We start from the raw sequence: 21,938 nt of genomic DNA on the forward strand, positions 1-21,938 counted from the left end.
AAGGTGTTGAAGAAACATCCAGACCTGGTGCTGGGTGACCTGGTTTTATGGTTACAGTGTCAGTGCTGGGTGGAAGGTTGGACTTGATCTTAAAGGTCTCTTCCAAACGTTAATGACTCCATGAAGTCATTCTCCACCTTATTTTCAATTACAGAGCATGGTAAAACTGTGATCATGTGCATCTATAAACCTTTATCTCCATTACACAGCAGCACCCTGAGCCTGATTTCACTGCATTTCCTCGTGAGCAGCCTGGCACCAGCCAGGAGGTACAGCCTGGACCTCCTCCAGAAACAGTGCTGAAAAATCACAATTTCAAGCTCAAGTTCAAAGCGAATCGGGGGATTTCTTGAGGAAAAGGCAGAGTTTTACAATTAATTGTCAGTCTGGTTAAAAGAAGTTCCGCCTGCCCAAGCTCAAGGAGCGTTCGGACAAGACTCGGGTGCAGCTGGAGGGAAGGTCGGGGTGAGCTGAGCAGTCCCGGGGCTCCCTCAGAGTGACTCAGGGCCCGCCGCTCCCGCCAGGAGGGAAGGCCGGGGTGAGCTGAGCAGGCCCAGGGGGTCGGTCCGGACACTCCTGGGGCTCCCTCAGGGTAACTCAGGGCCCGCCGCTCCCGCCAGGAGGGAAGGCCGGGGTCGGTCCGGACACTCCCGGGGCTCCCTCAGGGTGACTCAGGTCCCGCCGCTCCCGCCATTTCCTGTGAGGGGCCGGGGCGGGGCCCTCGCTGTGGGCGGGGCACGCGCTCGTCACGCGCCGGGCGGGAGCGGGCGAGGCGGGCGTGGCGCGGCGCAGGCGCGGTGCGGGGCGCGCGCGGCGCGGGCGGCGGGCCGGCGCTCCCCTCGCTGGCTGGCAGCGCTCGCTAAGATGGCGGATTTCCTGCCGTCCCGCTCCGCGCTGTCCGGCTGCTTCCCCGGCTGCCTCCTCACCAGCGGCGAGGCCGAGCAGCAGCGCAAGTCCAAGGAGATCGACAAGTGCCTCAACCGCGAGAAGACCTACGTGAAGCGCCTCGTCAAGATCCTGCTGCTGGGCGCGGGCGAGAGCGGCAAGTCCACCTTCCTCAAGCAGATGCGGATCATCCACGGGCAGGACTGGGACCGCGCGGCCCGCGAGGAGTTCCGCGCCACCATCTACAGCAACGTGATCAAGGGTGGGTGCGGGCGGCGGGGACGGGCCGCTCTGCGGGCGCCGGGCCCGGCCGGGCCGGGGCGGGGAGAGGCGGCTCGGGCGGGTCCCGCGGGCCGGGGGAGCCTCGGGGCCGCCGCCGCCGGCTCCTCCCGCGCTGTCCCGGCGCCTCATCCTTCCCCCGGGCCGGCTCTCGGCCCCTCGGGCCCGCTGGGGTTGTCACCGCGCCGCCCGGGTGCGGCCCGCGGGGCGGCTCCGGGAGCAGCGCTTTGAGCCCGGGAGGTGCCGGGGTTTGCTGCGCTGGAGCTCGGCCAGAGAAGGGCAGCGGGGCTGGGGAAGGGGCTGGAGCGCAAGGGGCGGCTGGAGGGGCTCGGCCTGAAGAGCAGGACGCTCAGGGGTGAGCTTATCGCTCACTACAAGTACTGAAAGGACGCTGGAGCCAGGTGGGGGTCGGGTCTGCTCGCAGGGAACCAGAGATAGGATGAGGGGACAGTGTTAAGCTGCATCAGAGGAGGTATATGCTTGTCATTTGGAAAAGTTTCTTCACTTCAGACACGGGGATGGGCTGCCCAGGGAGGTGGGGAGTCACTGTCCCTGGAGGTGTTCTGAGACTGGACATGGCACAAGTCTGGTTGACAAGGTGGTGTTGGGTCATAGGTTGGACTGAATGATCTCAGACGTCTTTTCTAATCTTAATTGATTCCGTGATTTCCTGGTAATGCAAGTGCAGTAATGAGCGGTAATGGATGGGGGGAAGATGCACCTGGAAGTGCGTGAGGATGAGCCCAGCCCTGTGCTCTCAACATTTTACTGCAGTGGAAGAATTGCTGCCGTTGTGTTGGAAACTCGGCTGACACATCAATTAACAGCAACCCACAGGCACAGCCTCTCTTCATAGATGTTTGCCAAAACCTCCACACATGGTTTAAGGGAGTAGTGGATGCTTGATTTCACTGCTGTCATCCTGACTTCACTGGTCATCCTCACTCATTTTCTCTCTAATCTAAATGGCTCGATGGATTTTCAGTTTGGACTGTGTAATGGTTGGACAAAACCTTTATGAAGTTTCCCAAAACAGCAAAGTGTTGCCAGACTCAGCCCCTGAAAACCCAGCCATTCTCAAAGAGAATTGTTTTGCAAACCTGCTTACGAATCAAGCCTGGAAAAACTATTGATAGCAGGGCAGTAAAAACCACAAGCATATATGTCAACCAGGTTAAAGTTTATTGTTAAAGCTACTTCATACTCTGTGAAAGCATGCACGTAGGAACTGCACATCTGTCTGGGAGGCTGTTTCCTGCAGTCACAGATAGATTTGACAGATACCTGCCTTTGACACAGAAGCATCCTGGCACTCAATGAGTATGTTGCTGTACAGTCATTTGTTGCCACATTTTAATTTCCTTGTATCTCTTTCTGTGCCTTTGCCGTTGCTTATTCTTTCTGGAATTTTCTTTTTATTTTTTCATCAGTAAGTTTAGTACTAGAAATCATTTCCCTGCATTTACCTTATAAATATGAACACTGTGGGTTTATATCCTTCAGAAGGACTTTAAAAAGAAGTGTTAAATTCTCTCTCTCTTCTAGAGGATATTTATCAAAACAGCCACAGAAGAGCAGGAAAGCCTTGAGGTGATACAACTCCTTCTGCACATAAGCTATAGAAACATTTTTTAGCAAGTGCAATGATTTTAGTACATGTCTTAGTCTCTGAAAATATTAAAGGCAATGATAGAAATACTCTCAGTGATAGAGATTCTTCATATAATTTGATATAACTGGATACCAAGTTGATAAGAGCACAAATGCTAGGGAACCTAGCAAGACATCAAGGGGTTTAACATTTTTGAAATAAACTTTTAAGCACACTTTGTCTTGTACTCATGCCAAGTTGAAAGAGTTTGGTAGCACAGGTTGGGTAAACTTAGTAATTAAAAGTAACACTTTTTCAAGAGTTAAACTCGAACTGTGGATATAATCCTGTTGATCATGGTCATGTTCTGAGATAGCAAACGTGGGGTTTGATATTAGCTGTAAATGGGGTTTGAGTCAGTTTTTGGATGCTCACGGGTGGGTGTTCCTATTGAGCTTTGTGCAGAGCCGGTGCATTGTTTACCTCTGGGCTGCTGAAACAGTAGATGCTGAGAAACTCTGCTCACAGTGCTCTTCCTTGTCGTGCAGGTGTGCGAGTCCTCGTGGATGCCAGAGAGAAACTCCATATCCCTTGGGGAGACCCTGCCAACCAGAGCAACGGCGACAAGGTGATGGCCTTCGACACCCGCGCGGTCACCGTGGTGCAGGGCATGGTGGAGACCGGAGTTTTTTTAGACTACCTGCCAGCCATCCGAGCCCTGTGGGCAGACAGTGGCATCCAGCACGCCTACGACAGGCGCAGGGAGTTCCAGCTGGTAAGATTTGCCCTTCAGTGCGTTTTTTGTGTGATTTTGTTCCTGCGTTGCTTCTCTGTGAGAAGGCACCGAGCTGCTTCCGCACGCGTTTTTGAGTGGTTGGTTGGCTGTTACTCTGTGGTGTTGCACGCAGCTGCATTTAGCTACTTCCCCCCCTTTTTTTTAATAATAATAAAAGAGATTCTGACGTAATCATCCTCATTTCATATGTGGGAAAGCTGAGGTATTGAGGGCTTTTAAGTTTTGTAACAAAACTGGTACCTGCACGGTATTTTTACCATATTTATTACCACCCTTTTGTTTACTGGTCCATCAACTTGAAAAACCAAGCAAAAAAAAATATATTTGCAATAAAGACAGACTTAATAATAATGTGATTTTTTAAGAAAAGATATGCATGGGTTAATGAGAAGAATTTAAAAACCACTCCCTTCTCTATTCCAGTTTGAGCAATCTAGCAAACATTCCCTCTGTATACTTCCTGTTTAATTTTGAATGTCTGTGTTAATACTCATGTAATGAGATTTTTGTTACATTGAAGTTCTCAGCTGAAGATGGAATACACAATTTAATAGTGGGCTAGAGGCAGAGTACACAATTCAGTAGTGAGGTTGGAGAGGAAAAAGAAACCTCTTGATTCTTGAGCTGCAACTTGAACTGTTTGTGACAACTGAACTCCTTTTTTTCCATTCCCATGCAAATGCTGCAAGAAGAAATGAAAAAATTGAGTGAAATATGATTGTTGGTTCACAGACTTGTGCATGCCAGTGGCATAGGGTTTTGTGGGGGTGGGGGTTGAGAACCTTAGAATAGATTAAATCTGTTCTTGCAGGTCTCTCAAACATAAGTGGCTTTGTGTTTTTGTATCTTAAAAATAACTTTTGTGTTAGTGTGAATCCAGACAATAGCCCATGATGTCTCCTGTTGAGCTATTATGAATGGTTGTATAATCATAGCCTGACTTGAAGAGGTTGTGTAAATATTCTATAAATATGTATTACCCTGATCATGGAATGTCTTCTGGAGATTGCAGAATGGGCAGGTGCTGCAGTGCCCTATCACCTGCCCAGCCCTGGGCTCAGCTCTGTAAATAAGTTCCTAAGGAGACCTGTTGCTCCTTGAGTTTCACCTTCAGCTGATCATAAAAGAGTAATTGCTCTTCCATAGTCAAGATTCTGGTGCAGATGTGATTTGAGTGGTGTAATTGCTGTGCTGGAGGGATCTGCTTCAAAATCTGTTCAATAAAACAGTTTTGTCTTCGATTAAACATGTTCAGTGACTTGAGGCTGTGTAGCAAAGGGAAGGGAGCAATTAGTGTTCTGTCATCTTGAGGCTCTGGAAAGTGGGTTCTTTCCATAACTGAAACATGTGCAGAGTTTCACTTTGAGTGGGTTGTGAAGAATTTGTTCTTCTGAGCCTTACAGAAAAAAAAGCTGTTGCTTTCTTCTGTAAGTCCCTAAATCTGTATAATTATCTGCAAAAATATGTATTTATCATGTGCTTTAGACAGAACTCAGGAATATTTTTTAGGTGATCTTAATAGTTGAATACTGCCCTAATAATTATTGAAAGCAAGGTAACTGCTTTATTTATACTTATATTACTTTATTTCCTAAATCCTTTCAAAATCTCAACTGGACATATTTATGCTGTTATAAACATGAAGGGGGGGGAAAAAAAAAGGCAACTGAATGATGTCATTGTCTTGAGTGCAGGCAGTGTGATCTGTGCTGGCCAAGCATGAAGTCTCAGTTTTACCCCAGTAAGCTTCAGCTTAAATTCTGCCAGAGCTCCACGTGGGCAGCAGAACAGAGGGAAGCTCCTGGAGCAGTGTGGATTTTTGCTGTACCTGCTCCAGGCTTTGCAGGAGAGTGTTCAGAGGGTTCAGGTCTGTGCTGTGACAAGAAAGGAGGACACAAAGGGTTAAGGAGGGAGTGACAGGCGTGTCCCAGTCAGGAGGTAGAGCAGGGGGAAGTTGGGACAGACACAGACAGTTCAGGCGTGTCAACTACTGACTCTTGAAGTGAAGGCTCCAGACTAAAAAAATTTAACATTGTAGAATGGGGAAAAAGAGGAAAATACTGTTCTGCTTCCAGTTTAGCTACTTGTGAGAAAAAATATGGTGAAAGGAGAGATAGCAGCAATCATTAGATGAGTAGGAGAGAGGGAAAAGTGGCACAAAACCAGTGTAAAGTGCTGGGACTGACGTGGTAGAGGAGCATTGTTGGACTGTAGCTGCTCTAACTCTTTTCAGACTGTTGAGTTTAATTTTTCACTGGATTGAAGAACATGGCTCTTACTGAGAGCACAGGCAGAAACACTGGGGAGGTGTTTGCCATGGGAATGGGACACTGGGACAGAGGTGAGCAAATGGAAAATGGAGCAGTGATGGGTAAGGAGTGAAAATTGTCAAAGTGTACATATAAATTCTGGAGGAAAGGCAGCAAGAGTGTGTAGTGTAGAAGCCATTTGTAGCTTGGGCAGGTAGGAAGTACAGAGAAAAATGGTTTAAAATTAAAGTTTCTGGAAGAATATGGTTAAAACTTCAGCATATATGTACATCTGTGGGGGCTTGTTAAGCTGCTCTTGTTTTTTTCGTTTTTCTCCAGGATCTTTTACTGATGATGTTGGGAGCTGGAGGAAACAATGTGATCTTTTTATAGCAGCAAAAAAAAAAAGAAAAAAAGAAAAAAAAGAACTTGGTTGTATTTTAATGGAATTAGGAATCAGCATTTCCATGTCTAGTTCACTGGAGTGTCCTTCCTCATTTTGTTAACTCAAGTGGTCATGGGATAGCCAATATGATTTATTTTCTTTGGTTTAAAAATAGGGGCCTTCTGGCCACTAGCAGAAGCATTTATGAAAATTCATTAGGTCATGCTTGTGTAGTGCTTTAAAACTGGAAAGAGCTAATTACAGCTTAGTGCAATATGTGCCACTTCAGTGCTTCCCAGGTGGTTAATGTTATAATCCCTCACATTTTATTAAACACCAGACTCATTCAGGTGATTGTTGTGCTAGCACAGGTGACTGCAGACTCTGCTGGCTCTGTACCTGAGACAGTTCTTAATTACACAGGAATTTCTGGTCATCCTCAGGCTTCCTCTCCTTCAGCCACCAGGCTCGTTTCTCCTCTGGCCTCTCAGGTGGCTGAGAGGATGAGTTTTTTACAGATTTTGTCAGAATCAGCCCAACACCTTCTGACACCTCATTAACATTTCACATTTCCTGCTTGGTTTCCGGTAAAAATCTCCTGAAATGACTTGGATAAACACAGCCATTCTGTTCATTGTGCAGCATGCAAACTGACTTACCTGGCCATTTCCTAGCCTTTGTGTTTGTGCTGCTGAGCTGCTCAGTGTGTGGCTGTGAGGGTTTGCTGCTCTCCTGGCAGCTGAGCAGTGCTTGGTGCTGTGGAAGTGAGTAAGAGCAGCCTTGTACTCCCCTCTCATGTCAGTCATTTCTTCAGCTTGCTGGGAGTGCTGTTAACAAGAAGCATTTTGAAGTGTTCTCCAGGAGTGTCCTTGTTCTCTGAGAATGAAAGAGTGTGATGAGAGCCGAGCTGCTCAGATGTGATAAGCTTTAAATGTGTTCAGGGTTTGTTCTTGTTGAAGGGAACTTTTGGGTGGGTTTTGATCTTTGCTACCAGCAGTTGTTGATCTTCAGACAGATACTTTTTGCCCTACTTGCAAGTTATGCTGGATGTTTTTGGGTATTTTTAAGCCAGAAGGCTGCAGAGGAAGAGATAACACCTTATTTTGCCCTTATTTGCATAGAACTGCAGACACAGATGATACAGTAAGGATTGCAGGATATGCACTCACCTCTGGATCACAACTTTTTCTGTGACATGTCTGCAAGTGCTAGATCAGATTATAGAAGGCAGGAAAAGGCGTGTTCTGGTTGAAGTTACACTGATAGCTTTGCAGTGGCTTCCATGTAGCATTTTTCTGTTGCAGATGAGTATTTTTGGCAAGTTTTGTTCAGTTTACTGGGGGATTGTATTGTATTTTGTCTTCTTGGGCTTTTCAGGACTCTCTCTGAATATTGTTGTACACTTAAGAACATTAATTAAGCTCTACTTGAAAGGATGAGTCCTCATGGATGCTGCAGAGTATTAGGAAGGTTTGTTGTTCTTTCAGGTGCACAGGCAAACATATTTTGTAATATGTGCCTGATTCTAGAGGCTGATCCTGCAGAGATCAGTTGTGTGTGAAGCCAGGCTAAATTGCCAGATGTTGAGTTTTCCCTTTTTGGGGGGTTGGATGCCCATATTTTGGGACAGCTGTGGGGTCAGTGCACAAAGTCCCTCTGAAGTGACAACTGTAGAGCTGGAAAAAGAGGGTCTCACCTGGCACTCATGAAAGTGTCTGCTTTGTGTTTGTGACAGTGACTGTCAAGCTTTCAGCTCCTGCAGTGGGTTGAGTTTCCTCCCAGTTCTCATCTCTTTAACCTCCCCACGTGCCTACATTGGGAAATAGAATCTTCTCCTTGGATCTCTTGCATCTGGGATTGAGTGTTCAGTGTTCCCACTCTGCTTGAAGGGTGCAGGAGTTGGGACATGACTGAGTGCATAGACTGTTGTTTCTGAGTCTGGCAGGAGGACCTTCCTTACAGACATGAGATCTAGTCACCCAGCATTTCTCTAGACATTGATTGTTTGGGCATTTAATCACATAATTCAGTTAGTTTATTGAAATATAGTGTTGTAATTGCACTGACTATTGCTTAAATTTCTGTGTGGAAACTCAAAAAGCTGCTACTTTATATATGTTGAAATTTGAACAGTTTTTTCCCCTTTCCCCAATCAATACTTGCCAAATATCAGATCCCAGGGTGGCCTGTGTACAGTGAGCATGACTCCTTAAAGCCTTTGGAAAAGGCAACTTGCTGTCTCTTGGTCTTGAAAAGGATTTACCAAAGATTGTTGCTGTAACTATGGAAAGAAAAGTGCTTTACAAATTTATACATTAAAATGGGCCATTCAAATCTTCAAGAGAAACTTGGATTTTTTGAAGATTGGCTGTTTTTCCAGCCCCAATGACAAGATAATGCTGGTTTTGAGTTGGTATTAATAAAAATTTTATAGGGATTAGTCCCACAGTAGAGGGTTGAGTGTCCTTACTCCAGGTATGTGACCAAAAACCCTTCAGTGTGTGCCAGTGTTTGGTAGTGGGGATTGACCATAATATTTCAGTCAAGCTGAGTGATCTTCAGGTGAATTATGCTGACCTAACACAAAGTGCCATTTTTTATCATTTTCCAGGTTGGGATTAGATTTCTGTTTTAGTCTCTGAGAGCTGAAATGCTGTTTCTGGGGCTGCCTTCTCCCCTTTCCACCACTCTTCCTTTCCTGCCTGCTGACTTTTCTTGTTAGCAGCAAAAATATTGAAATATTTGGAGTGTGGACTAGTCTTGTACTGCCAGTTGGTGCTGGTCTGGTTTTACTGGAGAGCATCTTTGCTGTATTTTTTTCAGAATGTTGCTTTATTTATTTTTTTATGTATTTGGTTTTTGTTTGTTTGTTTCTTTGTTTGTTACTATTAAGCACAAATGTGGCTCTGAAATTGAGAGGTCCTTCAGCAGGAGCTGTCTTGCTGTAGATGTGTTGTGCCAGACCAAAGCAGGATGAGTTGTCTTCCAACCAGGAATGCCTTTGGAGTCCTGTGTGCTACACTTGGCTTGTAAAAACTTTTATTTTCTGCATGGTTTCAGTGCAATCTCTGAGGATGGAATTCTTAATTTAAACTCAATCCAGATATTGAGTAACCTGGTCTAGTGGAAGGGGTCCCTGCCCATGGCAGCAGGGTGGAACAAGGGGATCTTTAAGGTCCCTTCCAGCCCAAACCATTCTGGGATCCTGTGATCTGTTTATGGGGAACCACTGCTTTTAAAATGCAGACTTGCACAATGCAGTGTGGGAGCACAGAGGGATGTGTTCTTATACATATTCCATCTCCAACAAACTGTGTTGATAGTCATGTGCCTTAGTTTCCTAAACATTTTGTTGCAGAAGACTGGAGGGTGACCTACTTCTTGCAGAAAAAGGGAATTCTATAAGTGGTTAAATAAATATAAAATACAAGTGCCTGTCTGAATATGAATATTCACATTTTGAGTGTGTGAACCTCTTCTCAGCAGGTTGTTTTAAATCTCTGCAGATGTGTTGGAGGAGCTCTTGCTGCTTCTGCTGTGCAGTGTAACGTGAGCCCTTGGTACAGACATTGATTCCAAGCTCATTTCCGTGCTCCCTGCTCACCTGCAAGGTGTTTCATGTTGGTACCTGCAGAGCTGCCTCATTACAACCTTTGGAATTTAACCAGCAGTGGCTGCACCCGTTCAGTGTCCATTTGGAAATGACTTCCTGAGCACAAACACAGGACTTGGAGCTGTCAGCAAATCTCTGTGCTGGCAAAACGTGTGGCAGAAATGCAGTGTCGTCCTCTGTGGCTGTGTTTGGCACCTGAGGCAAGGAATAGACAGGGATCTTTTTCACCTGGAGGTGAGGGATCCTTCAGGACTGAGGATTTGTTGATTTGTGCTGCTGTTCCCTAAGCTGAGTTTACTGGACAAGGCTTCAGCCTCAGGGGCTGGTGAAATCTACTCTCACCAAACATTTATTATATCCAGGTTGTACTGGGTGACTGCTTTGGCTCTTTAGTGTCCCACAATTCAGTTAATGATGAATGCTTTGATATCTTCTGGGTTCAGGCTGCACCTCTTACACTGAACTAGCAAAAGGGTGGGAAACTTCAGCTTGTGCTGGCTGAGGAAATTATTTAAGAAAATGTGAGAAAACCCAAGTGCAGCTGACCTCACTATGTAAGAAAAGCAATAGAATAAGTAGTTGTGGGAAAGCAAGGTAATTTCTGTGCCAGCATTGTGTCTGCTGGCACTTCTCTTTGCTAAGGATCTGAATTATCAAATTCAGTTGAGAAATTTGGAAGTTCTGCCCTGTTACAGAATAGCAAGCTGTATACTCACAGTGCTGAAGGAGGTGCCTGATACCAAGTGCTATTTTGTATTACTCTGGAATATGAGGACTTTATTTATATCTTAAAGATGAGTAAATGAGTCATAGAACACGATATTAGTTAACTTGGCAGCCTCAAACTGTAAATAAAATGTATTTAATTCAAATAAAAATCTAAATAATCCTGGAGACTTAACACTTATATTTTATCCCAGAGTTACCTGATGGGTTGAATTTAAATAGTGATAAAGAAAATGTTTAAGAGTACATCAACAGCTAAAAAAGTCCTAAATTGCTTCCAGTATCTTCTCCACTTGCATGTCTGCATTAACAAGAAACATCAGGTAATAGAGCTGGAAAAATTGAGGAATTTTAAATACAGAAGACACCCTGAATTATCCTCACAATTTTTTCCTCCAGAAAAAAATTTTGGAACAGTAATGGAGAGTGAGCTGCCTTAGTCTTCTCAGTTAATAAGTGAAATATCATAATACCCCAAATTCTTTACATGGGTCAAGGGTACAGGAAAGTGTAATACCACATCAGTTTCTGTTTCTTTTTCCTTTGTTTAAAGATGCTGGGGAAATTATTTTAAACAAAATGCTGGGATCTCTGCAGCCAGCCTGGGAGCACTTCTCTCTTTGGGCACATGATAATATTTTGTCACCCACTGGTGACCAAATCAAGAGGATGCAGAATTTCCAGGGGTGGAAAGAGTGCACTGGTACCATCTGTATTTCAAAATGTCTGCACAAAACTGGGGGGGAAAAAAGTAATGCAGGGTGATTACTAAAATTTTACACATGGGTGATATTGGGAACTTTAATTGGTTTCAGTAGCAAAGTTTATATAGTTGCTCTAGTAATTAATTTGTATTTCTTTCTAGCTTTAGTTAATTTGTAGTATGAAATTGTACAAGTGACATGAAATGTTTTCAGCCTTTTGCTGCTGTTCAGGGAGTCTTGTGTACTTTAGTGTAACTTTGAGCTCTTTTAGACACAACTTTTAGTGATTTTTAAAAACACCAATATTCATCTAATGATACAGGTAGATCTTTCACTAGACCCAGTAAATTATCACAGGATCTCATCAGATAGCTGGGAACAAGAGCTGGTTTATGAGTGCATCACTGGCTGCAAACAGAAATACCAGAACTTAATTGAAATGGATTCTTCTAATTGAGACAGAGGAAGGAACTAAAAAGCATTTGGTCATCTGGATTTCTCATGAGGCTGAAATAGGAACCAAATGTACTTTAAAAACTGAATCCTAGAGAAGTGCATTGGGATCCAGTTCAGGGCTCTGGTTTTGAAATGCTGTGATTTAGTGCAGAGTTTATGCAATAATGGACTTTTCAAGCATCTTCAAGTTCAGTGTGGCCAGTTTTAGTGCTGATACATTTCCACATGCCAAATATTTGTCATGTTTTTGGGAGCCTTTGCTGGTCTTGTACAACTTGGAAGCAAGTAAAGCTCTAAATGATGGATGGCAGATTTGCAGACTCACTGCTCCAGCATTAGATTAAATGCAGTTGGAGTTGCAAACACATGAAGTCATGGAGCCAGTGGGTCAGTGCTCTGAAAGAAGAGCAAATGTTTACAGTCTGGTTCCAGTCTGTTTTGTGTGCAAAACATCTGAGGTTTATAGAGATGCTGCCCAGAGTGTAAATAGTAACTGGGAGATGGCAGTTTCTCCTTGGTCAGTGCATGTTTTCATAGGATTTCTAGGTCTGTGTGTTCGGGGGCTTGGAGGATTGGTTTCATCAATGAAATGTGAAAATCTCCTGCAAAGTGTTGGTGTCTTCCCTGGAGTAAACTCTGTGGAAGAGGAATTTGGATTGTAAATACTTAAGGAGGGAGTAAAAAGACCTTTGAAGACACAAAGTGCACCTGATCCTTGCTTTCATTAATTTCTGTTCAGCAGCCTGTTGGTTGGATGCTCTGGGTCTGTGGTGTGTCCCATGTGCCAGTTCATGTTTTCCTCAGCCTGACTCTGGCCTCCAGAAGAGGCAGCAACACCCTGGAGTTTGCTTCCTAAAGGAAAATCATGGAATCCCAGAATGGTTTGGGATGGAGGAACCCTACAACTCATCTTGTTCCTCTCCCAACCTTCCACTATCCCAGCGTGCTCCAGGCTCTGTCCAACCTGGCCTTGGACATTCCAGGGATGGGCCAGCCACAGCTGCTCTGGGCAACCTGTGCCAGGACCTCACAGGGAAGAATTTCCTCAGGATTGATGCTGTGGATTCCAAGGGTTTTTAATTGTTGGAAGGAGTCTCAGCTGTTTCTAGAATATGTCACATCCTGATTTCCAAGCACTCTTTCAGAATTAGGAATACAATAGCAGGATGCCTGCTGTGGAGGAATTGTAGTTTTGTAGGCTTTAGTGGAATGCTGTTTCCTACCTAAAAGCTGTAGTGAATGAGCAATTAAGAATCTGGCAATTAAATTCCACCAGGAGAGGGGAGGAATACCTAACTAAGAAAACTGAAATGGATTTCTTCCCTCTTTGGAAAGTAAATGAAAACTGGAACTGTTTGTGGTATACTGGTATGCAGATTGACTTCTTTTTAGAGTTTAATCATGTTTTAATGAATTTAATTGGAATGGCATGGTATATATGAAACTGTGTAAATGCTCTGCTGATGGGAGACAATCTGAGTGTGAGCTGTGTGAGTCTGGCACTTTGAAGGGAGAGCGCTGCTGAGCTGGAAGCAAAAAGGAGCAACAGCTGATGCTGGAGCCTTGTTTGGAGTATTTAGTTCCAGACTGGCTTGGTGACATCCTTCTGTCACTCTCAGGGTATGGCAGATGTCCCCAGCTTGCAGGTGCTGCAGGGTTGTCACAGTGCAGGCCCTCAGGTTGGCGTGCTCTGTCTCCCTCCATTTGTTATCCACATTTTGAGAATTATGGATTAATTGGATTACATGGTAAATAGGGGATAATAGATTAAAGGGATATTATTGGGTTAAACCCCTTCTTAAACCCCTTCACCTTTCTTAGTTAATACTGTTATGCAAGATAAAAATGTCAGTCATGAAATAAACTTGATGTGACTCCTCCCTCGGTGTTTTTGGAGTTGAGCACCCTCCAGCCTAAGCGATCCAGCTGTTGCAAACACAAATTCTGCTCTGCCACCAAAAGCTTTTACAAAAGATGGCTTCTGTGAGTCAGGACTTGAACCTTTCCTTTTTTAGGACAGAGAGTCGGTTTGTGTGACCAAACACGAGGCAGGTTTCACTTCTACCCCGTGTGACGCAGTTGTGATGGCTCTGAAGAAAGGCAAACACGGCTGGAGCGGCACAGTGAGCCCTGCAAAGGGGAAATGGCTCTGTGCTCTCAGAGCTGTGACGCATTTGTGATGGGGATTGATGAGGAGCAGCATTATTTTGTACTCCTGTATCAGCAACTGTGTCTGAACTCTCTGTTCTTGCAAGAAAACAGGAATTAATCCCAATGTGCTGAATTTTATCTCTGGAAACGGGCAGATCAGGTTTAAATGACTATTCAGATGGCTGAGTTGGAGAGAAAGAAGCTGGGAGATGTGAGATGTCTGGTCTTGACACACACTGTCTGTGCTTCAGCCCTTTTAAAGCTGCTCCATTCATGCTTCCACAGGCAGCAGTGCCATTTTCCAGCAGTTTGCCCTTCGATTTTGGGGAGTTTGGGATTAATTTCACATACAACACAGTAATGCTCATGTGGGCATAAATGGGGTCTGCTGTGCTTTGGCCATAATTAACACTTAGAGGAAGGAAACCTCTCACAGGGAAGTGTTTTGTATTAGTGCACACTCAAGTATTTTGACCCCATTTTGCAGTTTGGGAAGTAAATATATTACTGCTCACCTGGGTCTTTTTCCCTAAATACCTTCAGCACTATTATGAAAAATTAATTACTGTATATGCTTATTGTAAACTTCCAGAATGCTACTAATACTGCTTGAAGGGTGAATGTTACATCAAGTATTAGAGCATGGGGCAGCAATTCAGAAATAAATGGTTTCCCCTCACCTTAAGGAGACTCCAAGTTGCTGGGTTGCTGCTATAAAACAGGGAAAGTATATTGAAGTTGAGTTCCTTGAGTAAACAGGTTATAGGTATGAATGTGGGGAAGTTTTGTCCTAGTCTGCTGACTGGGACATGTTTGAAAGAGGAATCCTCTTCAAAAAGCACTGGGAAGAGAAATTGTGGAAACCTGGAAGCTGTGAAGGAACCAAGATTGTTTCATTTACCCTCAAATCTGAGACCAGCAAGAGACCAAACCAGCTGAATGTCTCAACATGAGACTTGGTTAAACCTCCTGGTCTAACAATCAAGACAACTGTGGATTTGAACTCATTGATGTAATTAGGATATATATTCATGACATAAATATATCATCTGGATCATCTCCCTCCTTTGTGTAATGCTGTGGATATTTGGGTGGAGGAGGTTGTGCCCTCTAATCTCCCTTCCTCTGGGAATCTGCATTGATTGATTTGATTGAAATGTTTCTCCATTCATTATCCTTCTATTTATTACTGGCATTTCAGAAGACATCTGCTAAAACTTCAGTTGCAGCAGTATTGATTTGTAGTCAGTCTTCTTTTAAATCAGCTTAGGGTGGAGTGGCAAAAAAATAAAAAGGTTGGTAGAGATTCTTTCCTTTGCCAAAATCCTCACATATGGATTTTCTTGGATTAAGCCCCTACCAGAAAAACACCCTGTACATAATGAAGTGTGTGCTATATGCATTACTAGGGTGCTGTAAAATGCAGAATTTTCAGACTCTGCCCATTTCTCCATTATCTTCCTTCAGGCTGATTCTCCAGTGTTATGGATGGTTTGGTTTGTGTATTTAGGCATGTACACACCATCCTAAAAACGCTGCAGTTACCTGTTCTTACTCTAAACTAGGCTTGTAAAAAGCTTCTTTTTGGTGATGTTTTTGTTTCTTGTGTTTTTGTGGGTTTTTAATTAAATGAAATAGGAAATATTTGTTTCTCTTTTTCAAGAAGTTTAAGTAAGGTCAAGAAGGGAAAATGTTTGGTGGTTCTTAAAGTTCTAATATAGAGCTACTAAGTTATATCTCCTATTTTCTTAAAATATCTCATTATTTCTGATACTTAATAAACCTTGTCAGTTCAGTATGTTCCACTGAACTTGCAGCCAAACCTAGATGGTTTGATAAATTGTTTCTTTCTTTAAACCTTGTGAGGACTACATCTTTATTTGATACTTTTTCTCTATATCTTTCTTCTTTTTTAAGCAATTGCTAGTGGAAAAAATGCAGTATCCCTGATCCCCTTGAAGAGCTAAAAAGCCATTTGGCTATGCTAAGGTTTCAACAAATCATATTTAGATTGCTGACATTGTTTTCATGGAAACCAAATAAATTGGTGCTTCCTGGGTTTAAAAGATGTGTTCATCTGGTGTGTATTTCATGTAGGTTTTTTTTTTAATTTCCCAAAATATTTTTTGTGGTTACTTTGCTTTAGGCAGAGCTGTGTTCTGTTTATAAAAGATACCTGCTCTGCTTGACTGCAGATATCCACACCAGCAGGTATTGGCCTACAACTAAATGACCAACTCTGCTGTAGCCATGGCTTTGTAAAAATAATGAATTATAAAACTGGAGCTATTTAATTTAACTAATAGTTAAATGCAGAGTTGTAGGGGAAACTGTTGTAACATCAGGCACCTTGATAGCAGTGAGGTTTCAGTGTTTTCTTGTACATTTGTGATGAAGTGACTTGGCCCTCTCAGGGAGGATCACAAGGCTGCAGGAGACACAGGCTGGTTTGACTCAAACCTTTCTGAAAATGGAATAGTTGACAGTTATGAATAAAGTTACTTAACAGTCAACTTCCTGTGGTTTACATGCATTTCTGAATCAGGGGGAGGCTGAAGGGCCACAGCTGAGACATGTATATTCCATCTGAGCAAAAAAGGGCATCTTCCTCAAGCATTCAAAAGGGACTGCTTAAAAATCCGATATCCTGCTATAATTTAATAAAGTTTGAAGCAGCCAAAGCAGCCTCCTGTGACACCAGAAGGTTTTGAAGCTGCTTGTTCATTCTGCTGTATTGGGGTGTGCTCAGGAAGTTTGTTTGATTGCAGTACCTCAGTATTCATTTGAGATGTGTGCCCAAGCCTGGGCTGGATTTTACCCTTGGGTTGGTGTCTTTGGGCTGTACTGGAGTGCAGCAGAGGGAAGTGGGCAGGGATGAGTTGGGCTCCATGGTGTGGTTGGTTCCAGTGTCATTGCTGCCCTTCAGAGATCTGCATTTCCAAACTCCTCAAGCCTACAAATTATCTCCAAGAGTTCATCTGCACTTTAAAATGAAGGTTCACCTGTGGCTGGTTGAAGACCATCACATGGAATTGTTTGGAGGGACAGCTGCCATTATCCATTATCCCAGGCTGCTCCAAGCCCTGTCCAGCCTGGCCTTGAACATTCCAAGGTGTGCAGCATCCACAGCTCTGGGCAGCTTGTGCCAATGCCATAGAATCCTCAAAGAATTTCTTCCTAATAACCAATCTAAACCTGCTTTGTCAGTGTGATGCCATTCCCCCTTGTTCTCTCACTCCAGACCCTTGTAAATAGTTTTTCCATCTTTCCTCTGTGCTCCCTTCAGGTAGTGAAGGGTGACCCCAAATCCTTTTTCCCAAATGTCTCAGCCTTTCCTTGTAGGAGAGGTGCTCCATCTCTGTAATCAGCTTGGTGGCCTCCTCTGGACTCCCTCCAACAGGTCAAGGTCCTTCCTGTGCTGGGGACATCACTGTATTTTTAGCTAATCTTTAAATTTCCGTCCTATGTACTCACAGAACGTGGGTGTGAAGACAACAGGAGTGTAATGGAGAACTGTGGGGGTTTTAATGGGGCCAGATCCTCCAGTTTCTTATTTCTTGTCTAGATTTTGCTCTTGGTGTGGCTCCTTTGTGGCCTGACACCACAGCTGGATTGCAGAGCAGCCACGTGGCAGGCCTGGACATGGTGAGCCACACTGGCCTTAGTGGCACGGACTGGGGAAACCCAATTTCTTTTTCCTAGTCATCTTGGGTAAACCAGAGAGTTTACAGTTTGTCAGAAGGGAAATTTTAGGTGACAGCTGTTGAGTACAGCTATTTAAATATGGTCACTGTCATGGATTTACTGAGTGGGATCTGGTTGTCTGTCCACCAAGAAAAAGCTGCCTAACACAGAAGCTGGCTTTGGGGCTGTTGTGCTGGCATGTGAATGGTTCCTTTTCTAACTGATTTTTAAAAATAGGTGGCATTAAGGCTTTCCTTGGTTGTTATGTGCTGAGTTTTTCAGTGTGTTCCTTTTCATTATTGGATAGAATGAAAAACTTCACCCTTTGGGAAGGGATTGAAGCTGGGCTGCTTTGTAATGCTGCCTCTTTGAAGTTTGTTTAAATGGGTCAAAACTCTCTGCTTCTCCAGTAGTGCATTCTGATAACAATCTGTTCAGGGAGGTGCTTTTCTGTTCAGGAGTGTCTGTAGTTAGCAGAGCTCAGCCTGCTGATAGCAACGTGTCCAGGGCAGACAGAAAATTGCCCCTGGTCAGCCCTGGGTTGTGGCTCTGTGATAGGGATGGGTGGCTGGAGTGGGGTGGAAGGAGAGATGATGAGTTTGAAGCTGTTCTGGGTTTTTAATTGGTATGCAGATTGGTAAAACACAGTGAATGCACAACTTTTATCCTTGGTTACAGGGCTGAGTCATGTGCAGAGCACTTGCTGTCTGAACAGATTTTTATGAGGGGAGAACCCAAGCAGCTGAGGCCATGGTGTGGAGGAGGAAAGCTGGAATGTCCCTGCTTAATGAGCTGTGTTGTGTTGTAACTGATGGATTTAATGATTCAGTTTCAGCATGGCCACCTTGATGTTTGTGTGCCACTGTCTCTGGTAGGTGACAGCCCATCTCAGTGTTCCCTGGCACTGACTTTGCTGTTGGATGTGTGGCTCTGCAGTGTCACTGTCACTGCAGCCCCATGCATTTTGCATTTGTGATTTCAGGAAATCCCCTCTTTTGGAAAGCTGCTTGTGGGGATGTTTTGTGAATTTTCCAGGCTGTGGTTTGCTTGTCTGTTCCAACTGCTCAGTAACTGCAAATCGTGGGACTTAAAGGAGAGGTAGTAACTTCCACATTAACTGCAGAGTTAATGCTTCTTTAGGGAGTAGGTATTGCTGTAAGTTGTATAAAAAAGCTGTCTGAGATTAAAATGCATGTTTGTATGCACACACACACACACACAAAAATTCAGCCTCTGAGGCCCAGGTATTCCAGAATAAATACCTGCACTTACTGAGTCTGAAATCTGCCTGATTGGTATGTAGCCAACCCTGTGGGGAAGGGAAGATTGCCAACTCCTATTGGCACCTAAAAAAGGAATTAAATCTGACCTTAAATTTTATTTTGCCTTAGTATTTGGCTAGAGACAGTGGTTTAAGCACTTGGAAGGCCTGAATTCTGATCCTGTCACTCCTCCTTGGGAAGCTTGGTGGATTCATGCATCAGGGTTGCTTATTTTGTGTGAAATAGGAATGCACTTGCCTGTACACCTTCCTTAGAGGATTGAGGCTAGAACAGATGCTGGAAAAGATACAGTACTGCTATCATTGCAAGCAGTTGCTGCTGTGTGCTATTAAAATGATGTTCCTGCTGCAGTTTGTCACCCCAGAGAAAACAGGAGGTAAAATAAGGTAGGAGAGGTGTGCTGGGCTCTCTCCCTGCAGGTGTGTCGAGCACGAGGCATGTTCCAACCAGAGCCCCAGTCTTGCCTCATTAAAAGCTGATGCTCAAATTGCACACTTAAAGGTGTGGTATCCACTTGTATTATGTAATTTATTTTAGTGCCTGGAGAACTTGCAAAGGTGCCTTGCTGATGTGTTTGCCAGAACCATTTTTGGCCTGTTATTTACTCTACTCTGCTCAGGGTAGATGTTTTTAGATGACACAGTTGAGTAGTGAGGTTTATATTCTCCCTGGATAAAGTTTGCAGAGTTCACATTGAAGTGAAGGGAAATCATTATTGGGGTGTAGTCACCCTGGCCTCAAGTGCTGCTTGATTTTCTCATCAAGAAAGCTCAGTCAGAATTTCTGCTCTTCCACCTGCAATGTGAAAACACAGGTGGTTTCTTTTCTGCACTTACTGTAAAATGAGTAAGTTATAGCTGGTAATTAAGAGCTGCCAAAAGGAAGCAGATTTGTGATTCTGTGAGGATGCTGAGAACCTTAAAAAGGTGCTTTCCCCTGCAGTGAATTCCTTCAGTACATTCCTATTGCACGTGAACTCAGGTGCAGCAGTATCCATGGGAGAATTCCTCCTTAATCCCAGCACCCTGATGGAGTTCTGCAGAGCTGACTGTGCTTCAGGTTTACCATGGAAAAATCTTTAGTTCCGCATTACTGGAGGGATTAAAAACTGCAGCCACCCTTTGCCAGGACAGGGATGACTCAAATCCAGAAGATAAAGGTGAATAGTGAATGTGATATCATGCACAGCCTGGAGCTCTGCTCATCTCTCAGAATAAGATGTTCTGGTCCAGCTTGATGTCTGATGGGAAACATGAGTAAAATGCTTTGTCTGCTGTGGTTTCTCATCCTGTGTTCTGCTCATCACTCCCTGTGCTCCGGGGAAGTACCTGTGGGAAGAGTCCTGTGGCCCTGCAGCATAAATGAACCTTCTCTGGTGATTAATCCCTGTAGCTGAATGCCTGTGTGTGCACTCTGCAAAGCCTCGGAGGAATTGAATGTTTCTTTTCATAAGGAAGGTGTGGCTGCTCCATTGATGCTCCCTGTGGATAACACTTGGATTTATTTATCAAGTCTAAACTTGGAAAGAATGTGACTATTATAAATGTGCCTTTTATGCTTTTAAGCTTAAATATTAACTGGCCCAAGAATAAATCATCAGTTGTGTTCTTAGGATAGCTGCTTTTAAAAATGGCAGTGATTAAAGCTGACAACACTTAAATGTAGGTTTCGATAAATTATCTGGACTTCAGAATGTAAACTATTGGGATCAAGGACGTCGCTTATTTAAATAACTCTTTGATTTGTTTTTAGGGGGAATCTGTAAAGTATTTCTTGGACAACTTGGATAAACTTGGAGAACAAGTAAGTCCTTTTTTATTTTTCTTTCCAGTCTTGAGTTTTAAGTAGTCTTTGTGATCTCTGGGTTTTAAATAGATGAAATGTAATTAGTGTCTACTCCAATAACTTTATCTTTAGTTCACTTGCACTGTCACATTATCTCAGCAGTTCATCACTGACATGTCAGAAACATGGGGCAATGCAAAGGCCAGGAGACTTTCCTGGAAGGAAAATAAACCTTCTGTCAAAATTGAAGAAAAAACAAGTTACAAATGCTTGGCCAGGCAGGAGACCGTTCAAGTAGCTTTTCAGCACTAAATGACATCTAAAAAGACTGGGTTTGGGGTTATGTGTCCACTTAGGAGCTCTGAGTTAAATCAGTCACAGGCCAGTGGTACCTTCCAGCAATACCTACTTTAACATAAACTCAGGAAAGAACAAAATCTGTTTTCTCTGGAGAAAAACCTGAAATTTCGGCAGAATATGATTTTTATAGGACTGTTAATTAGCACTTGAGTAATGAAGGTATCTGCTGATGCTCATCAGTTGTGGATTGCAGGAATGGCATGTGGGAAAACTGCCTTTAAACAGGGGTTTTAATATGGTGCTTGAACTCTGTGGGGAAGCAATTTCTCCATGGTCATTCCCAGCTGAAAAAATCCAAACCATTTCAGTGAAACCCTGTTACATCATGCTTAATTTCATTTTTCTTTTTAACAGATTAAATTTTAAACCAGACTATTTTTCTGCTTTGAACTGTCAATGTTCTAGCTGAAACACTGATTGTCATTGTGCTTCCCAGATCTCTGGCTTGAGAACTCCAGCACTTGGTGTCTGAATTTGGATTTGGTCTGGAGTTATAAGACTTGCACTTTAATGAACTGCTGAACTCTCTGCCACTGGTGGATTTCTCATGGTCTTTGAATCCAGTGCCTTTAAGTTTCAAAGGACTTGGATTTTTCTCCAACAATATTGGATAGAGTTTTGCAGCTCCATTTCAGAGTCCTTCATGGAGAAACTTTGGTCCATTCTTTGATTAAAGTGTGAAACCTAGTCAGTAGTTGGGTTTTTAAAATGTTTTTATACATACACACACTTAATGCAGATCTTGCTGTGGGAGTGCTGTGAATTGCAGCTTTCCTGGCTTCAAGTTGGACCAAATGGTGTTGAGAATCAGAGGGACTCATCAGGATCTGCTGTTGTAAGAAATGTTAAATCTTTGAGGAAAAAAGCACTAGCTAAGTTTTGTTAGTGAAAGATTTGATAGGTTCTTCTGGTTTATTCTTATCTATATGCAAGATTGTCTAATGATTGTTTCCCCAAATTGTAAATAAAAATATTTGTTCTTATCTGATGC

At 43.5% G+C, this 21,938-nt stretch overlaps 1 protein-coding gene across 1 annotated transcript in view; it reads left to right on the forward strand.

Annotated features, from left to right (window-relative positions):
• Positions 1-802: 802 nt before the first annotated feature.
• GNA13 (G protein subunit alpha 13) overlaps positions 803-21,938 on the forward strand; it is a 28,606-nt gene continuing 7,470 nt past the window's right edge. The window contains exons 1-3 of the mRNA XM_033076842.1: positions 803-1,147; positions 3,304-3,530; positions 20,555-20,605. Coding sequence (XP_032932733.1) covers positions 865-1,147; positions 3,304-3,530; positions 20,555-20,605 — 561 coding nt within the window. The 5' untranslated portion in view covers positions 803-864. The remainder of the gene's footprint in view (positions 1,148-3,303; positions 3,531-20,554; positions 20,606-21,938) is intronic.

The sequence above is a fragment of the Catharus ustulatus genome, chromosome 20, assembly GCF_009819885.2.
Source record: "Catharus ustulatus isolate bCatUst1 chromosome 20, bCatUst1.pri.v2, whole genome shotgun sequence".
Classification (NCBI taxonomy): domain Eukaryota; kingdom Metazoa; phylum Chordata; class Aves; order Passeriformes; family Turdidae; genus Catharus; species Catharus ustulatus.